Genomic DNA, 17,082 nt, shown 5'->3' with positions numbered 1-17,082 from the left:
TAGGTCCAGCACTTTGGAATGTACTCTCATGCATATAGCACCTGCCAGCCAGGTAGAGAGTTTATCTTTGAGTCTTTGAGAACATGATATCTTCCACCACCTTCCAAGTTGTGCTACCTGAGAACCCTTTTTACAAACCTTCATTTTCAGCAAACACGTTTGATCTGTATAGTAGCTGAGGGGGGTCTACTTTATTAAATATACTTAAAACTTGTGCCACAGAGCTTAATGAAGGAAATTTGGGAATTCTCTTCTATACCACTTACATGCTATTGTGAATGTAGGATGGTGAATAGATAGTGAACAACTTTATGTGTGAAAAAGCAATCTTGCTGCTGAGAAAATAACCCTTTAATAGAGGAGTGGCTGTGCTTGGCAGAGCGCTGATTTTGTCGCTTCCCTGCACAGTTTCTTAACATAAAGATTGACAGTTACCAGTGTGCGGTGACCACAGGTGAAAACAGGGGCACTGGCAGACTCAGCCACACCATGGATATACAAGACAATTTCTGTTATACAGGTGAATGCCTGGCTATAATGAGCATAAGTTGACAACATACTTAGGCCCCACGTAGCGGGCCACAGCAAAAAAGTGCTTCGGGAAAAACCACTGTGGAAACGCTTCATGGTTTGTCTTGCAGCGCTTTTTTACAGAAAGTCTGCAGAAGTTTCCTCTGTGGACTTTCTGCTTCCATTATACCGATAGAGAAACCTCCAGTGTTTTATAGGTATAATTGAAATGCTGAAATTTCCATGCTGTAATTATTAGACCCACAGGTAGTCACAAATCCAAAATATTGTGCTTCTTACCATCATAGCTGTACTGCCTTAGAAGTCCCGACATTACACAGTCTAATCCTATTAATATTATAAAGGTGAAAGTTTGTGAGTTTGTGTGTTTGGATGTTTGTTCCTCAATCACAGCCAAACAGCTGAATGGATTTTGGGGAAATTTCACACACACACACACACACACACACACACACACACACACACACACACATTTCCCAGGAAAAGGTAATCGGCTACTTTAAATATGGGTCACTCACCCCAAATCACCACCGTGACCCTCCAAAGAATCCTCCGGCACGGCTGTAGCAGCTGGCATTCCGCCAGCGCTGGGCTGTGAACGCACCTCCTATTGGTGCATGGCAGGCTGTGGGCGGGCTCTGGAGCCAGGGCTGCGGCACCATAGGTTGGGGGCTGAAGGTGGGCGTGCCGATTCAGCAGGGACACAGTGAGCAAGATGGCGGCAGCCCACATTGTCCCGGCGCCGCAGCTATCCCAGGCCACCTACACAGCTCACGGATGGCTAAGGAGGAGGCTGCTGCACTCGAGAAACCACAGGTCAGTGCAGCGAGTACAGGGGATTGGGGAGGGGGTGTCCAATAGGGGGGGGTCCCTAGGTCAGTGTCCCCAAGGATCAACCACATTCCCCAGCTTCATGTCCCCCCCCCACATCGGCCCCAGTGTAGTTGGACTCATCTTGACACACTCCCCCGCCGCTGTCTCCGCTCGCTCACTGCACATAGGTGTCGGGCGGCTGGCTGCGTATGGCAGGTAGACTGCAATAGAGGTGCCGGTATTATACAGTGCATTGCAGAATACCGGAGCCTCTATTGCAGTCTACCTGCCTAGGCTGCAATACAAGCGCACAACTGACAGGCCAGGGAGGCAGCGCGAGGTTCGGCTGTCATAGCAACCTGACGCCGGCCCTCGCTCTGCCTCATATTTGCCACACGTAGCCATCCGCCCGATACCTACAGTATGTGCAGTGATCGAGCGGAAAGAGCGGCAGGGGAGCATGGCAAGGTGAGTCCAACTACACTGGGGCCAATGTAGGGGGGGGCATGAAGCTGGGAGCAGAGATGGGGGACAAGAAACTGGGGGAAGAGATGGGGGGACAACAAACTGGGAGTAGAGATAGGGGGACAACAAACTGGGGGCCGATGAAGGCGGGGACAAAAAACTGGGGGGCAGACATGGGGGGACAAGCAACTGGGGGCTGATGAAGGGGGGGGACAAGAAACGGGCCAGAGATGGGGGGACAAGAAACTGGGGGAAGAGATGGGGGGACAAGAAACTGGGGGTAGATGAAGGGGGGGACAAGAAACTGGGGGCAGAGATGGGGGGGACAAGAAACTGGGGGCAGAGATGAGAGAACAAGAAATATAAGTGGTTCAGCGCCACCGCCAACCCGCAGACGAAGTCGCGGGTAACTGCTAGCAATTACAATAAAAAGAAAAAAAAACAGAATTAAAAATTCAAATCACCCCCTTTCCTAAGAACACAAAAGTTAAAAACACTTTGAACCACATACACGTTAGATCCACGTGTCTGTTTTGCCTGTTTTTGTATAAAAAGCAATCAAGCAATAGACATCCTGGAAAATGGTATAACTCAGGGCTCGTTCACATCTGCGCCCGGTCTCCGTTCTGCAGGTTTCCGTTTCCTGCACAAAACAGAGGCAGGATACGGAAACCTGCAGGATTCTTTTGAATGGGAGATAAATGGGTGAGAAAGCTGTCCGGCCGTGAGCGGCGGTGAGCGTTTTATGCTCTCTGCTGCGAAACCGGGTTTTTTAATCCAGACACAGAGTCAGACATGCAGTACTCTGTGTCCGGATTAAAAAAACTGGTTTCGCGGCGGAGAGCATAAAATGCTCACTGTCGCTCACGGCCGGACGCGGTCTGTGGTTTCCATCTTCTTGCATGCAGAAGATGGAAACCACAGAATGGAGTGCCCAACGTATGTGTGAGCCTAGCGTCAAAAGTACATCTGGCTCTGCCAAAAGAGACGCCCTATACATAGCCCTACCCAGAAATATAAAAAAGTTATGGGTGCAGAATATGTTAAATTCAATAATTTTTTATGTTTGCAAAGATTTGTTTGTTTTTTAAGAGGTTAAAATATAAATAAAACAATATAAATTTGGTATTCCCAGAATTGTACCAACCAATAGAACACAGGTGACATGTCATTTTCGCTGCACAGTGAATGCCGCAAAGACAAAGTCTATAAGAATGTTGCCCAAATGCAGTTTTTCTCCAATTCCAACCAATTCAGATTTTTTTCCAGGTTCTGAGTATATCATATGGAATAATAAATGGTACCCTTACAAAGTACAATTTGTCCTGCAAACATTAAGCCCTCATATGGCTCTGAAAATGTCTCCAGCGGGAAAAGGGTAAGCCTTATGCACACAATTTAAGCCATTTAGTATTTATTTATAATCTATAAGGCGATACCACATATATCTATTAATTTACTGTCACAAATCATAGGAAGTAAAATAAAGTGTATCTAATAATTTCTAATATTCTAATTTTAATTATAATTATGTAAACATTACAGCCACTGTCTCCATTATGCATAATGATAGGTTTTTTCCTTGCCAAAACATAAATAGCATTTTTTTCTTTCCCTGTAGTACTTTGTATGCTTAAATATTTTTGAAGATATAATGTACTGTTATATGAAGCTATATCTCTAGTTACCAATACTATTGAAGTTTGGTAAGAGAAATACCTCCCATTAAGAATAATGGAGCCAGTGGCTAATGCAGTAGACTAGCTGCCTTGATTACATTATTACACCAATCTATTACATCATTTGAATACACAGAATAAAACTTTAAACAGATGGGGGATCCGCCAGCAATTTCCTCTTTGGTATTCATTGCGTTGCACACCACAGTGCAATGAATACTAATGAGTGTCTGGCAGGGTGAAAGTCTACAAAGACCAGGTGAGGGGGCCTTAAAAATGGGGCCTTTAAAGCCAAGTGAATTGATATGTCTGTATTTGCTGCATGAAATATAGACAGATTTTCAGTTGTGTCACACTTTTTTGTTAAGTATATAATTCCACATGTGTTAATTCATAGTTTTGATGTCTTCAGTGTGAATCTACGATTTTCATAGTCATGAAAATACAGAAAACTCTTTGAATGAGAAGGTGTGTCCAAACTTTTGGTCTGTACTGTATTTTGCAATTTACAGAAGTACTTTTCTTTTTTGGTGGGGGGACACTAGGAGATATTGAAAATATTTGCAATTATGAGAATTATTTTCCTATTAAGAAAGTTGTTTTCTATGTCTGTGTATTTCTGTACATGTGTTGTCCTTTGTGATAGCTGATTATCTGCATTGCATCAGTAATGATGAGAGAAGCGTGAAACAATACTGTACGTTTCTGATCAGTGGAGCACATTCAGAGCATTCTGCCTGAGCACATATTGTTATCATTCCTGCACACTCATCCTCAAATCATAATTATATATATATACACATATCTATATCTATATCTATATCTATATCTATATATATATATATATATATATATATACAGTGTATATATATATATATATATATATATATATATATATCCTATTAATATTATAAATGTGAAAGTTTGTGAGTTTGGATGTTTGTGGGTTTGTGTGTTCGGATGTTTGTTAGTCAATCACGCAAAACCCGCTCGACCGATTTGGCTGAAATTTTCCACAAACATAGTTAATACACCCCATTGCGCAATAGGCTACTTTTCGTCACAATAGCGCACATACGTTTTTCCCAGGACCCCCACAAACCGCAAACTCACATCACCAGCTCTGCAATCTCACACACTTTGGACCATAGCAAGACACAAAATTCATATTGCCCTCTGCAGCCTCGCCCCTAACCCCACACAATGTCATATACATATACTTTACCACTTTGCCCCTCACCTTAACGATACTCCAGGAGGCTCTCTTTAACGCTCCGGAGCAGCCATGTTTGCCAACCCCCACCGCTCTGACAATCCGCGACACCGCCCACCCATGTCAATACCCCTAGGCGGTCTAATAAATGCAAAAAAAAAGTTTAAAAAAAATAAAAAAAATATTAAAAAAAAAAAAAAAAGGATTAAAAATTCAAATCACCCCCCTTTCCCTAGAACACATATAAAAGTAGTTAAAAACTGTGAAACACATACATGTTAGGTATCCCCGCGTCCAAAATCGCCCGCTCTACAAAGCTATACAAATATTTTTCCTGTTCGGTAAACGCCGTAGCGGGAAAAATGGACAAAAGTGCCAAACCGCCTTTTTTCACTGTTTTGATTCTGATAAAAATTTGAATAAAAAGTGATCAAAGCAATAACATTTCCTGAAAATGGTAGAACTACAAAGTACACCCAGTCCCGCAAAAAAAGACGCCCTATACATCCCCATACATGCACGTATAAAAAAGTTACAGCTGTCGGAATATGGCGACTTTTCAAAAAAAAATGTTTTTTAACAGTTTTGGATTTGTTTTTAAGGGGTCAAAATGTAACTAAAACCATATAAATTTGGTATCCCCGGAATCGTAAGAAAACACAGAATACAGGGGACATGTCATTTTGGTTGCACAGTGAACGCCGTAAAACCAAAGCCCGTAAGAAAGTCGCAGAAATGCATTTTTTCTTGAAATCCACCCCATTTTGAATTTTTTCCCTGCTTCCCAGTACATTATATAGAATAAATAATGGTGGCATCATGAAGAAAATTTGTCCCGCAAAAATTAAGACCTCATATGGCTCTGGGAGCGGAGAAATAAAAAAGTTATGGGGTTTAGAAGGAGGGGAGTCAAAAACGAAAATCAAAAAATGCCATCGGCGGGAAAGGGTTAACTTCAAATACCTCTGTCCCAAAGTCACTATGTAAAGTTTCTCACAACACCATATAGCAGCTCAAATACAAAGTAACTTCAACACAAAAGTCTCACGTATTCTCAGAATTACAGAAAAAACAAGATACAAAGTTACATTTCATATCCCATACCTTATACACACTACGAAAACCTTACCCGCGCCTGTATATACCCACTTCTACAATCACCGCAGACGAAGTCGCGGGTACCAGCTAGTATATGTATATATATAATTACATCAACTTTTCAATGACAAACCTTCAATTTCTTCTGGAAAAAATTACAGCATGGATTTTTAGATTGGTTTAGTTAGTTGTTATTTGCTTTGTATGATTTATTGAAGCACATGGCCAGATATTTTTTCATTTACTGTGTTATTGTTGTGTTATGTTTGTCATGTTTATAATAGAAGTTATACTTATAGACATTCATTTTGCAAAAATATTTTGGTAATAAATGCATCAAATACATTATGGTATAATTGTATAATTTAAAATAGCATCATTGTATAGGCATAAATTCAGTTTTCATGAACATGTAAACAAAGCACTTGTTCCATTTTGTGAACATATCTAAAAGCATGCTAAATATATACTAGTAGTGATGACCTTTACAGCATATGTACACAGTCATATTACACACCATTGTTTTATTGACCCATAATATGGCACCAAGGGAGTAACCAAAGGCTCCTGAAAGCTTAGTATTGCCAATCCCCAACCCTACAATATAAGACTGCCATCCACCCATTTTAGCAGCAGTTATATTTCCCTTTCCTCCTCTGTCTGTGTCTATACCGCCATAGATATTTGTTTACATGTCTGTGCACACAAGTTTCCCATCATACCAATCCATTGTCAGTTCTTTGCACACAATGATCATGCTACAACTTTTAGCATTACAATTTTAATTTACTCCGTTTCTGATAGTGAATGATGTGACAATGTATCATAAATCATCTTCCCCTGTCTCACTCCAGTGTGCCAGAGGCAGAAGTGCCAGCGACCAATGGAAATCAGAAAGGAGATCAAAGAAGTTGAATGAGTACTTGTGTGGTATGGGTAACTTGTGGCTTCTTGGCCCATCTTCGATCACTGCAATTCCTGTAGCCACACTAGTGTATGGCAGCCTCATTGGCCCTTACTGTCATGTAAAGGTTTTTTCACAAAAACAAATTGTGTAACAATTAATCTTCTAGTGAATTATGTGGCTATTTTTTATACAGTCATGTGCCGCCATACAGCTTTGCCAAGTACATGAGACCTTATTCCGTCTGTAGAACAGTGATTTGAGATATTACATACATCTACCCATCAAAGACCCCTGTATGTGCCTCTCTTTGTATGGGTCTTTAAACATCTTTATGTATAAGTTGGCGGTATTCGATAATATCTATTTTATTTACTTAATATATATGCATATTTTTTATAATAAGTCTGATATGGTCACTGCACAGTGGCTCAGTGGTTAGCACTGTAACCTTGTAATGCTGGAGTCCCAGGTTTGAATATGACCAAGTACAACATCTGTAAGAAGTTTTGTATGTTCTCCCTCTTTACAGGGGTTTCGTCTCATACTTCAAAAACATACTGATAGGGAATGTAGATTGTGAGCCCTATATGGGACAGTGACCGACAATATCTGTGGAATGTGTTGGTGCTATACAAGTAGATACAATGAATACATATAATGTGTTTCTAAAATATGCCCCAAATATCCATTTAACTGACATAGTCATCACAGAAAACGAAATTCTACCCGGGGGAAATACTGTATACAAGTCATAATAAAATTAGTTTCCATAAGCTATTGCTGTCATGGAACGTTCTCCACAAAATAATTTGTGTTTAATAGCCTGTGGGTGTCATTGTTTCTAATGTGATCTATGGAGAATTCAGGCTGACAGCCAATTATGTTCTACAGATAATATTTGTTATATAGTGGTTACACCTAGAAAATACAGTGGTATATATTCTCAATTTGTTCTTAAAAGGTCCCAAACCATGCAAAGTTTCCTTAAAAGGAGTCTGATTCAGATGACCCTAACCCATCTATCTGGGTTGAAATATTCAGTTCTGGTGACAGACCATGTTTTGCCTTCATTGCCTCCATTGCCAAGATACCATATAGAAACTGAATGGAGCTGCAGCACAAATATATTGATGTATTAAAATTGGGAACACATCTGTTTTTCTCCCCAATTTAATCAGATGGGGCTGTGCCCCTGTAGTTCTATCTGTTCTTGTTTCAGTTCCTGGCATGCTCCTCCTCGAGTTGGGGGTCCCCCTCTCGACTTGGGTTCTATTGTGTGGTCCTGCGAGGCCTTTTTCCAATGGAAACTCCCTCCGACGCACGAGTGAACTCATCCAGGCGTCGGAGGGCTGTACGGACCTTACTGAGCATGCGCAGTCGGCTCTAACAGGGTCTCTGCTGTCAGAGCCGACTGCGCAGGCGTCAGACATGATGAAGAAAGAAGACGACAGACAAGGGGAGGAGGCAGATGAAGAAGAAGGACGCCCCCATTGCTGCCGAGACCTCATTAGCATACCGGTAAGTACCGGTATTTCTAAGGAACGGCGCGACGGAGACCACATCTAAAGGTAGGAGACGAATAACCTTTCTTAAGGCTATTCCGATGTGGTAATTAGAAAAAAAGTTGTTTTAATGGTAGAATCCCTTTAAGGCATTCAGTATGTATTCTTAAAAGAAGCATAGTGACAAGAAAACCCATTTCAGCTTACCATATAAGGACAAATGGATATCATGAGTCAAAGAAGCGTGTAGCAGCAACAACTGCTGGGGGTCTCTGAAGTCAGTCCCCGAGTGACTGATCATATGATCTGCTTCAATATTCTAAAAGTCAGTTTCCATGATGAATGATAAGAAAATAATAGTAATATAAGTTTTGCTTTCTTAGAGTTCAATCCATTTGTGTCTACCCTTGTCTATCATAGCCACTGAAGAAGAAAATGGAGCAACCAATGCAACGCAGATGACATTTATAGCAGATCATTTTGTAAATTTTAGAGTTTAATTTAAAGATTACATTATTTTAGATTTATATGCCAGAAATATAATGGAATATGGAATTTTGTCAGTTTCTTACATTTTGTATATTGACATTGGTTAGTATGATGAAAAATATATTTATATAAATGTAATATATAATTCAAAAATGGAGCTTAAACAGATTCAGATGTAGACATTTCACGTAAGTAGCCCTTCAGCACATTAAACTGGAGAATGCTTAAAGGGGAATTCCACTTAGAAAACATATCATAAGACAATGTAGAAGATAGTGGGGGGGAATTCATCAAATAGTTTTTGCAAAAAATTAAAATTAAAAAGGCGTAATGTGCGCCTTATTATCATACGTAGTATTAGCCATATTCCTCAACTTTTTACATTATTTTCAAACAGATTTGCAACTTTCCAGTACTAGTTTCAACTTCTTGTTAAAAGTAAGTGTTGCCTACATTGAACTGAGAAATTAGACAAATTCACTAGGGGAGTAGCTATAGGGGGTGCAGAGCTAGCTAACACCCAGGAGCCTGAGAGGCCCAAAGGCCTCTCTACAACATAAGAAGACACCAGTATTATGGATACCACATGGTGAGTGTGCGGTGTTAACCTCTGAATTGTGCCTAAAAAAGTCACAGCACCAAAGCGTTTGCAACCTGGTGTAAACTACCTCCTAAAATGCATAACAGACAAGCATTGTATCCAGAATGGCGTAACACTACAGGATTGGGGCCAAATGATTAATGACAGAGATGAAGCAGGGTAAGAGGTTTTCTAATCCCAACAAACCTCTGGGGTTATGTACACCGCGAATGACTGGTTAAATTAGGTTAGTTTCCAAAATACCCCTTTTTTTGCACTGCAAGGATTTGCAACTCTTTCATGAATTTGCCACAAGCCATGCCATCAAATTGGTATTTGATGAAATGATAAATTAAGTTAATGTTAGACGCATTTGATGAATTTCCCCCAATCTTTTTGCAGTTCTGCGGGGTTGACAATACTTGGACAGAGAGAGCAATTCTGTAATACAAGATCTTTGACAGAGATCTAAATCAGAAGACCTATTTCTATAAGTGGTGCTGTGATCTTTACAATGTCATATACTGATATGGAGTAAGACATTCTAGAGATCCAGGTGGAAGATATTTTCACCAATAGAAGGATTTTGCCAATAACGCTGCACTCATACTACATTTATGGGCCACGTCAGAAGTGTAGAATAAAAATGATAAAGCTGTTTACTAAAGGTGGCCATATACAATGGACGAATGTCATCTGAATGTAGTGATTTTGGCATTATGATCCAACCATTTAGTCATATAAAATATATATATATATATATATATATATATATATATATATATATATATATATATGTTTACAATCAAAGTCAATGGCACATGTATGCATCCATATTCTACATATTTTTGTACATACAGTAGAATATACTTTCTTTTCCATGTCGAACATTAAAGTATGCTTCAGTTGTATGTCCCAAATATGATCTGAATTGGGCCCTACTCTATCCTGAGGTGGAAACGCAACTGAATAGGCACATGTTATGTAGCAAAATATGGCAGTGGGTATAAGTTTATATGTACAAGTGAAAAGCCATTATGCTGGAGCTCCCATGTCTACAGTGAACATGCCTTTCAGGTTTACTTTAGGCGTAATACTTACATTGGTCTACTTGGGATGAACATTCATTTGTGCTGCCACTAAAATGCCTTTCTAGATATCCTTTACCTGACAATGAAAACAGACCCAGTGTACTCTGATTCTACGATGTAGAAGGAAGCTGTTCGTTCAGGATGATCCAAAAGTGAGATTTTTGTATAATGTTCAGCTTTACATTCATTGAAACCGCCACACGTCTAGTCATGCGAATGGACGTAATTCATTAGAACTTTGGTGTTTTATCAGATGTCCATTAGTCTTTATAAACCCAGGCTCCATGGTCAATGTCTATTCGTACAAATCAAGATGCAAATGCATTGTACAATATCAGCTGGCATAACTGACTTCAAAATATACATTACTTATTCTTGTCTTGCAAACCATGAAGATGACAAATACAGTATCTCCTTCCAAAAATAACTGACTTCAGCACCATGGATATAACAACATGAATGACAACCAGACTACTAGATGCGTGCGCAGTAGAATATCCATGTACAATGGTATTGCTGTCACATCTTCCAGTGGGCCCAGAGGTCATAACACCGTAAGCGGACGGAGCTGTTCCAGTTGGGTTTCCAAAGCAATCCTTTCTTGATGGACTTCCTACAAAGTACATAATGCAAGACAGTCATTGTGAATTGTAATATATAAAATTATAACTGCAGGTCCTTTCAGTATTATTTTCCTAACACAATGAGAGCTGCAGTTATGTCCAATCAAAAAGTGCCAGACTCTCTACATATTAAAGAGATAGTATCTATTGTGGTTGCAATAAAATAGATAGACTCTTAAAAAGGGTATTCCCATCTGTGACATTTATGACATATGCTATAAATTCCCCAAAGACAAAGAACTTACCTCTCGGGCTAATATCTATTTTGAGAAATGGGGTTCACAACCCTGTCTCATGGCTGCAGTGAGAGGCACTCACTATTTTGTTCCAAAATGAGTGTTTTCATAATTTCCCTCTACAGTCATGGCCAAAAGTTTTGAGAATGACACAAATATTATATTTTCACAAGATCTGCTGCCCTCTGGTTTTTATGTGTGTTTGTCAGATGTTTCTATCACATACAGAAATATAATTGCAATCATATTATGAGTAACAAAAACTTATATTGACAGTTAGAATGAGTTAATGCAGCAAGTCAATATTTGCAGTGTTGACCCTTCTTCTTCAGGACCTCTGCAATTCTCCCTGGCATGCTCTCAATCAACTTCTGGACCAAATCCTGACTGATAGCAGTCCATTCTTGCACAATCAATGCTTGCATTTTGTCAGAATTTGTAGTTTTTTGTTTGTCCACCCATCTCTTGATGATTGACCACAAGTTCTCAATGGGATTAAGATCTGGGGAGTTTCCAGGCCATGGACCCAAAATCTCTAAGTTTTGTTCCCTGAGCCATTTAGTTATCACCTTTGCTTTATGGCAAGGTGCTCCATTATGCTGGAAAAGGCATTGTTGATCGCCAAACTGCTCTTGGACGGTTGGGAGAAGTTGATCTTGGAGGACATTCTGGTACCATTCTTTATTCATGGTTGTGTTTTTAGGCAAGACTGTGAGAGAGCCGATTCCCTTGGCTGAGAAGCAACCCCACACATGAACGGTTTCAGGATGCTTTACAGTTGGCATGAGACAAGACTGGTGGCGCTCACCTCATCTTCTCTGAATAAGCTGTTTTCCAGATGTCCTAAACAATCGAAAAGGGGATTCATCAGAGAAAATGACTTTACCCCATTCCTCAGCAGTCCACTCCCTGTACCTTTTGCAGAATATCAGTCTGTCCCTGATGTTTTTTCTGGAGAGAAGTGGCTTCTTTGCTGCCCTCCTTGAGACTAGGCCTTGCTCCAAGAGTCTCTGCCTCAGTGCGTGCAGATGCACTCACACCTGCCTGCTGCCATTCCTGAGCAAGCTCTGCACTTCTGATAGAATGATCCCGCAGCTGAAACACTTTTAAGAGACGGTCCTGGCGCTTGCTGGTATTTCTTGGGCGCCCTGGAGCCTTTTTGCCAACAATGGAACCTCTCTCCTTGAAGTTGTTGATGATGCAATAGATTGTTGACTGAGGTGCAATCTTTCTAGCTGCAATACTCTTCCCTGTTAGGCCATTTTTGTGCAGTGCAATGATGACTGCACATGTTTCTTTAGAGATAACCATGGTTAACAGAAGAGAAACAATGATGACAAGCACCAGCCTCCTTTTAAAGTGTCCAGTGGTGTCATTCTTACTTAATTATGACAGATTGATCTCCAGCCCTGTCCTCATCAACACCCACACCTGTGTTAATGGAGCAATCACTGAAACGATGTTAGCTGGTCCTTTTAAGGCAGGGCTGCAATGATGTTGAAATGTGTTTTGGGGGATAAAGTTCATTTTCTAGGCAAATATTGACTTTGCAAGTAATTGCTGTTAAGCTGATCACTCTTTATAACATTCTGGAGTATATGCAAATTTCCATTAGAAAAACTGAAGCAGTAGACTTTGTAAAAATTAATATTTGTATCATTCTCAAAACCTTTGGCCATGACTGTACTTATACCACTTTGGACAAAAATTTTGTATATGTGTGTAGTAAAGGGAGGGGGTAGGGTCGATGCTGGACAGGTAGGATAACCACTGCCCAAAAAATGTAATTTAAGTTATACTAGAAACTTGCATAAATTATACATAAGATCTATTCCTTTTCAACAACCTTTGCATAGGTTAATAATAATACAAATGAACAGAAGAAACTTGGTAATATATCTTATCAAAGTATTACACTTCTTTCTCGACTTATCAGGCTGTTTTTATCCTCCTTTTCTTTACTAAACTGACTATCACTCTGAAATTTCTGCTACATTTCATGTCAGATTACAGGTCATATGTATCAGTTTACATATTTCTCTAGAAGTCTATGGAGAGAGGAGTTATAAAGCCCTGATACAGCTCATCACTTATACATATATTATAGTCTATGGGGTCTGTGTGCTTTCACTGCACACCACTTGTCAATGCGTTTGGTAGTCCGTTCGGGGGTCCCCATGCGTACTCCCCCGAACGGATTACTGATGCAGATGTGAACGAAGCCTAAGGGATTGCTGAAGATCAATGAATGCAGTGCTTGGCTATCTCTGGTAGTAACAATAAAATAAAACTTTATTTCTGTACACTAGCATATGACTGAAGGTTTGTTTAAAAAGCCTGTGCTTTGCTCTATATACCACTACTAATAGATGCATATGAATATATCTAGTGGTAAAGCTCCTTATAAAATGGCTTCAAATACTTAGGTTTTTTTTATTAGAAATGGTAAAATTCTAATGAAAAACCATTTGATATTTCCCTAAATGAATTCCTTACCTTAAGTTGCTGCTGCAGTTCACTATTCAGTCTGGCAAGTACTGCATTAGCCTCCTTGTTTTTACGGATGGCTGTCTGGATAGCTTTCTTCTGCTTGGAAGGCTGCCTAAAATAAAGGATAAGTACATCAAGACCAGTCCAAAGATAAATTCACTTCTTCCAGACGACCACACACCCGCCATAACATATGTAAATAATTAGCTGACAATACATGGACCACAACCCCACAGTACAATGCCAAATGTTATGCCAGTGCATTGATGTGGTGAATAAAATCAGTGCCCCCCTCCTGTCCCAAGCTTTCCATGTGTCTGTAGTAGATTTCATAAAGATAGCAAATACTTGGGTGTATAAAGTTAGTTTATTATGTTATTAATAAATGGCCAACGTTACACTTCATGGCATCCAGTCAAGATGAGATCATTGCCACAGTAATACATCTTTCCTATAACAGTAATAAGGCTTGTTACTGATCCAAAGTCAGTCATTATCCGCACCTTTGGTCGATGCTTGGTTATGGTTTATAATCCCAGTAAGCGCCACACATTTCCTTGTGCTCCACTACATTGCTGAGTGTGCGGGATTTATTTGCTGTGCTTTTTAATGGTTTTAATCGCTGGGTTATGTCCCAGTCAGCACAATGGTTAACACAGCCTGCCTATGATGCAACATCTATTCATTGTAAATATGCTATGCGCTCATTCAATGGAGCATCTCACACTTCAGCTAATGGCTGCAATAGTGGAAGGGATAAAAACTATGTCCGTTTCCTCGAACAGGGATAATCGTCAGTAATCAGGCTTTTTGTTCACTGGATTAAACTAGGTTGCTAGCAGATGATGATGGTGCGCGCTTGCAGCTCGGCCTAACAAAGTGCTAGTCAGCACATCCACTGCTGCCTGCACAATGCTGAGTGGCAGGAGGAGGGAATGGGTTAACACGTTCAGAAGAGTTTGAGACAAGTCATTTTTTATGGCTACAAAAAGACAATAATGATGACAATTGTATCTCACTGTGAAATAATGCAAGAAAGCCTATTACACACCATAACAGTATGTCTTTCTGTTATAAGCGTCAGTCTCTAACATACACATAAAGAATCTGAATTAAATATGTAAAAAGTGAAGACCAACAAAGTTATATCTGTTTTTGTGAATTACAAAAATGTTTCCATTAACAATGATTTATTGAAATAAACTTATAATAATATAGATTAAAGGGTTCAGGAACTAGAACAACCTGTGTAGAGGCCAAGGGAGGCGTAAAATAAAAAAGTAAGACATATGCACCCGTCTCCAACATCCGCATGTCTCTTGTGATTGCTGAGACCAATCAGCGGCCTCAGGGGTTACTTGTAAGGAACTGGTGACGTATGTGAGTGATTTCACCAGCTCTCTCAGAAGAGACTACGGAGGCCGCTGATTGGTCTCTGTGGTCACGTGATCTGAGGACTTTCGGTATCTAGGCATGTTTTTTTTTTTTGTTTACTTTACACCATCCTGGCCTACGCACCAATTCCTGAACATCTCCTTTAACCACTGGGTACAAACCAAGGGCAGTGGTAAAAAATGGCACCTTCTGATCATGTGGTCAGTTAAACTGTTTCCAAATAAACACACGAAAAACCAGTGAGCCATTCTGTCCAATGATGGAGAGACGTGATGACGTAAAGCCGTACCACTGTGTTTTTGTTGTGAGGCAGCCTATTGTCTATGTATATTTCTGGTGTATACATTTACTTAATGGCATATTATTTCTACATAGCAGAATAAATGACATAAATTACTACATCAATCACATATTTGATATAATAAGGTCTACTTTTCACTATTAACTATACTTTGACTATGGGCAACTGTTCCTTGTTGGACAGCATTGTGGCTCGATGGTTAGCACAAACAGCACTTACACCATAGTCATCCAAGTGTTAATACAAATCGATGAATGTCAATGTGGTATATTGCTTAAAATGTGTAAACAAGTGAATTAATCATATTCAACAACCATTCACTTTGTTGCCAGGGACAGACGGAATTCCTTCTGGCTGTATATCTGAGATTCTACATAGGTCTCAATATTTACTGAAGATTTTAGATTTGTCTAGCGCTTGTTTTATAAGCAATTTTCTAGTGACACCAGCGATGACAATGTAACCACCTGTATATATAGGTATAATAGGTGCTATATAAGCATTATGATACCAATCATATAATCTCTTACATATTTGTAGTGTACTGTATTGTAATATTGATGCATGGGTTAATCAGAGTTAATGTTACTTGGTTTTATGACATAAAGATGTATCTGTCATTCCCAAAAAACAAGTCGCATAGTGATTCAGAACAACCAGTTATATTAGTTAACACCATAAACAGAAATATTACTAGCTGTCGGCATAACTATATGTATCTGGCTCCTCTGGTCCTGAATGACATGTGCACATTCAGGTCACCCCCTAGTGGTGAAACATGTAATGGATATTTGTACAAGTTTTTGTATGTAAGAAAACAGCACCGTAGAACAGCCCAGCTAGAAAACACCTGAGATCACATATGCCACTGTTTCTCGGCGATTGTAATAATGGGTCCACTTTAGGCTGTATTCACACTGTGTAACGCTGGCGTTTTTTGTGCTTATTTTTGCACATAGCGCCGCGTTAACGCTGCGTAGCGCCGCGTTAATGCTGCGTTAACGCCGGGCAACGCCACCGCAAAATAGCGCGGCGTTAACGCGGCATACACGCGGCGTTAACGCGCCGCTAACGCGGCACTATGTGCAAAAATAAGCACAAAAAACGCCAGCGTTACTCAGTGTAAATACAACCTTAGACTGCCTGTAGTGTGAGACCTCCTACATGTCAAAACTTGGCCCTAAAGCTTGATCTAGGGGATTTAGCTACAGGCTTGTAAAGCTTTTACTATAACCAGTTTATGTAGAAGTGTATATATAGACACTACATTTAGTCAGCAGTAAAATTAGACAATTTTCGATGCATTTGCAGGATTCTGGGATAGCAGTACAGTACATACTCGTAGTTACTGTATTTGAGTGCCCCTATGTCTAAAGTACATATTTTGAACCTTCGCAACAGATTACTTCATGTTATGAATGTCACGGATTTTCAGTAATATTTAAAGGTGATCAATATTGAGAGACACATTATTGTTTGTATAATAAAAAGATATACAATTTTCCAATATAATTTCTGTAAGAATTCTAGATCTCTGCTTGTTGTCATTTGCTGTTACTTCTAGTGGATAAAATTCTGGCCATGGTCATGTGATTTACAATCCATGGGCATGTGATGAGGTGTACAGCTCATTACTAGGCAGATGTCTGATTACTGTGCCATGACTATA

The 17,082-nt window shown here is 39.8% G+C and overlaps 1 protein-coding gene across 3 annotated transcripts in view; it reads right to left on the bottom strand.

Annotated features, from left to right (window-relative positions):
* Positions 1–10,115: 10,115 nt before the first annotated feature.
* Positions 10,116–17,082, bottom strand: part of REPS2 (RALBP1 associated Eps domain containing 2) — a 113,775-nt gene continuing 106,808 nt past the window's right edge. For all 3 annotated transcript variants that reach the window (XM_075264819.1, XM_075264820.1, XM_075264821.1), the window contains 2 exons: positions 13,724–13,829; positions 10,116–10,981 (listed from right to left, as the gene is read on the bottom strand). In XM_075264819.1, coding sequence (XP_075120920.1) covers positions 10,913–10,981; positions 13,724–13,829 — 175 coding nt within the window. In that variant the 3' untranslated portion in view covers positions 10,116–10,912. The remainder of the gene's footprint in view (positions 10,982–13,723; positions 13,830–17,082) is intronic.

This window comes from Leptodactylus fuscus, chromosome 2 (genome assembly GCF_031893055.1).
Source record: "Leptodactylus fuscus isolate aLepFus1 chromosome 2, aLepFus1.hap2, whole genome shotgun sequence".
Classification (NCBI taxonomy): domain Eukaryota; kingdom Metazoa; phylum Chordata; class Amphibia; order Anura; family Leptodactylidae; genus Leptodactylus; species Leptodactylus fuscus.
This window is presented reverse-complemented; position numbering and strand designations above follow the sequence as displayed.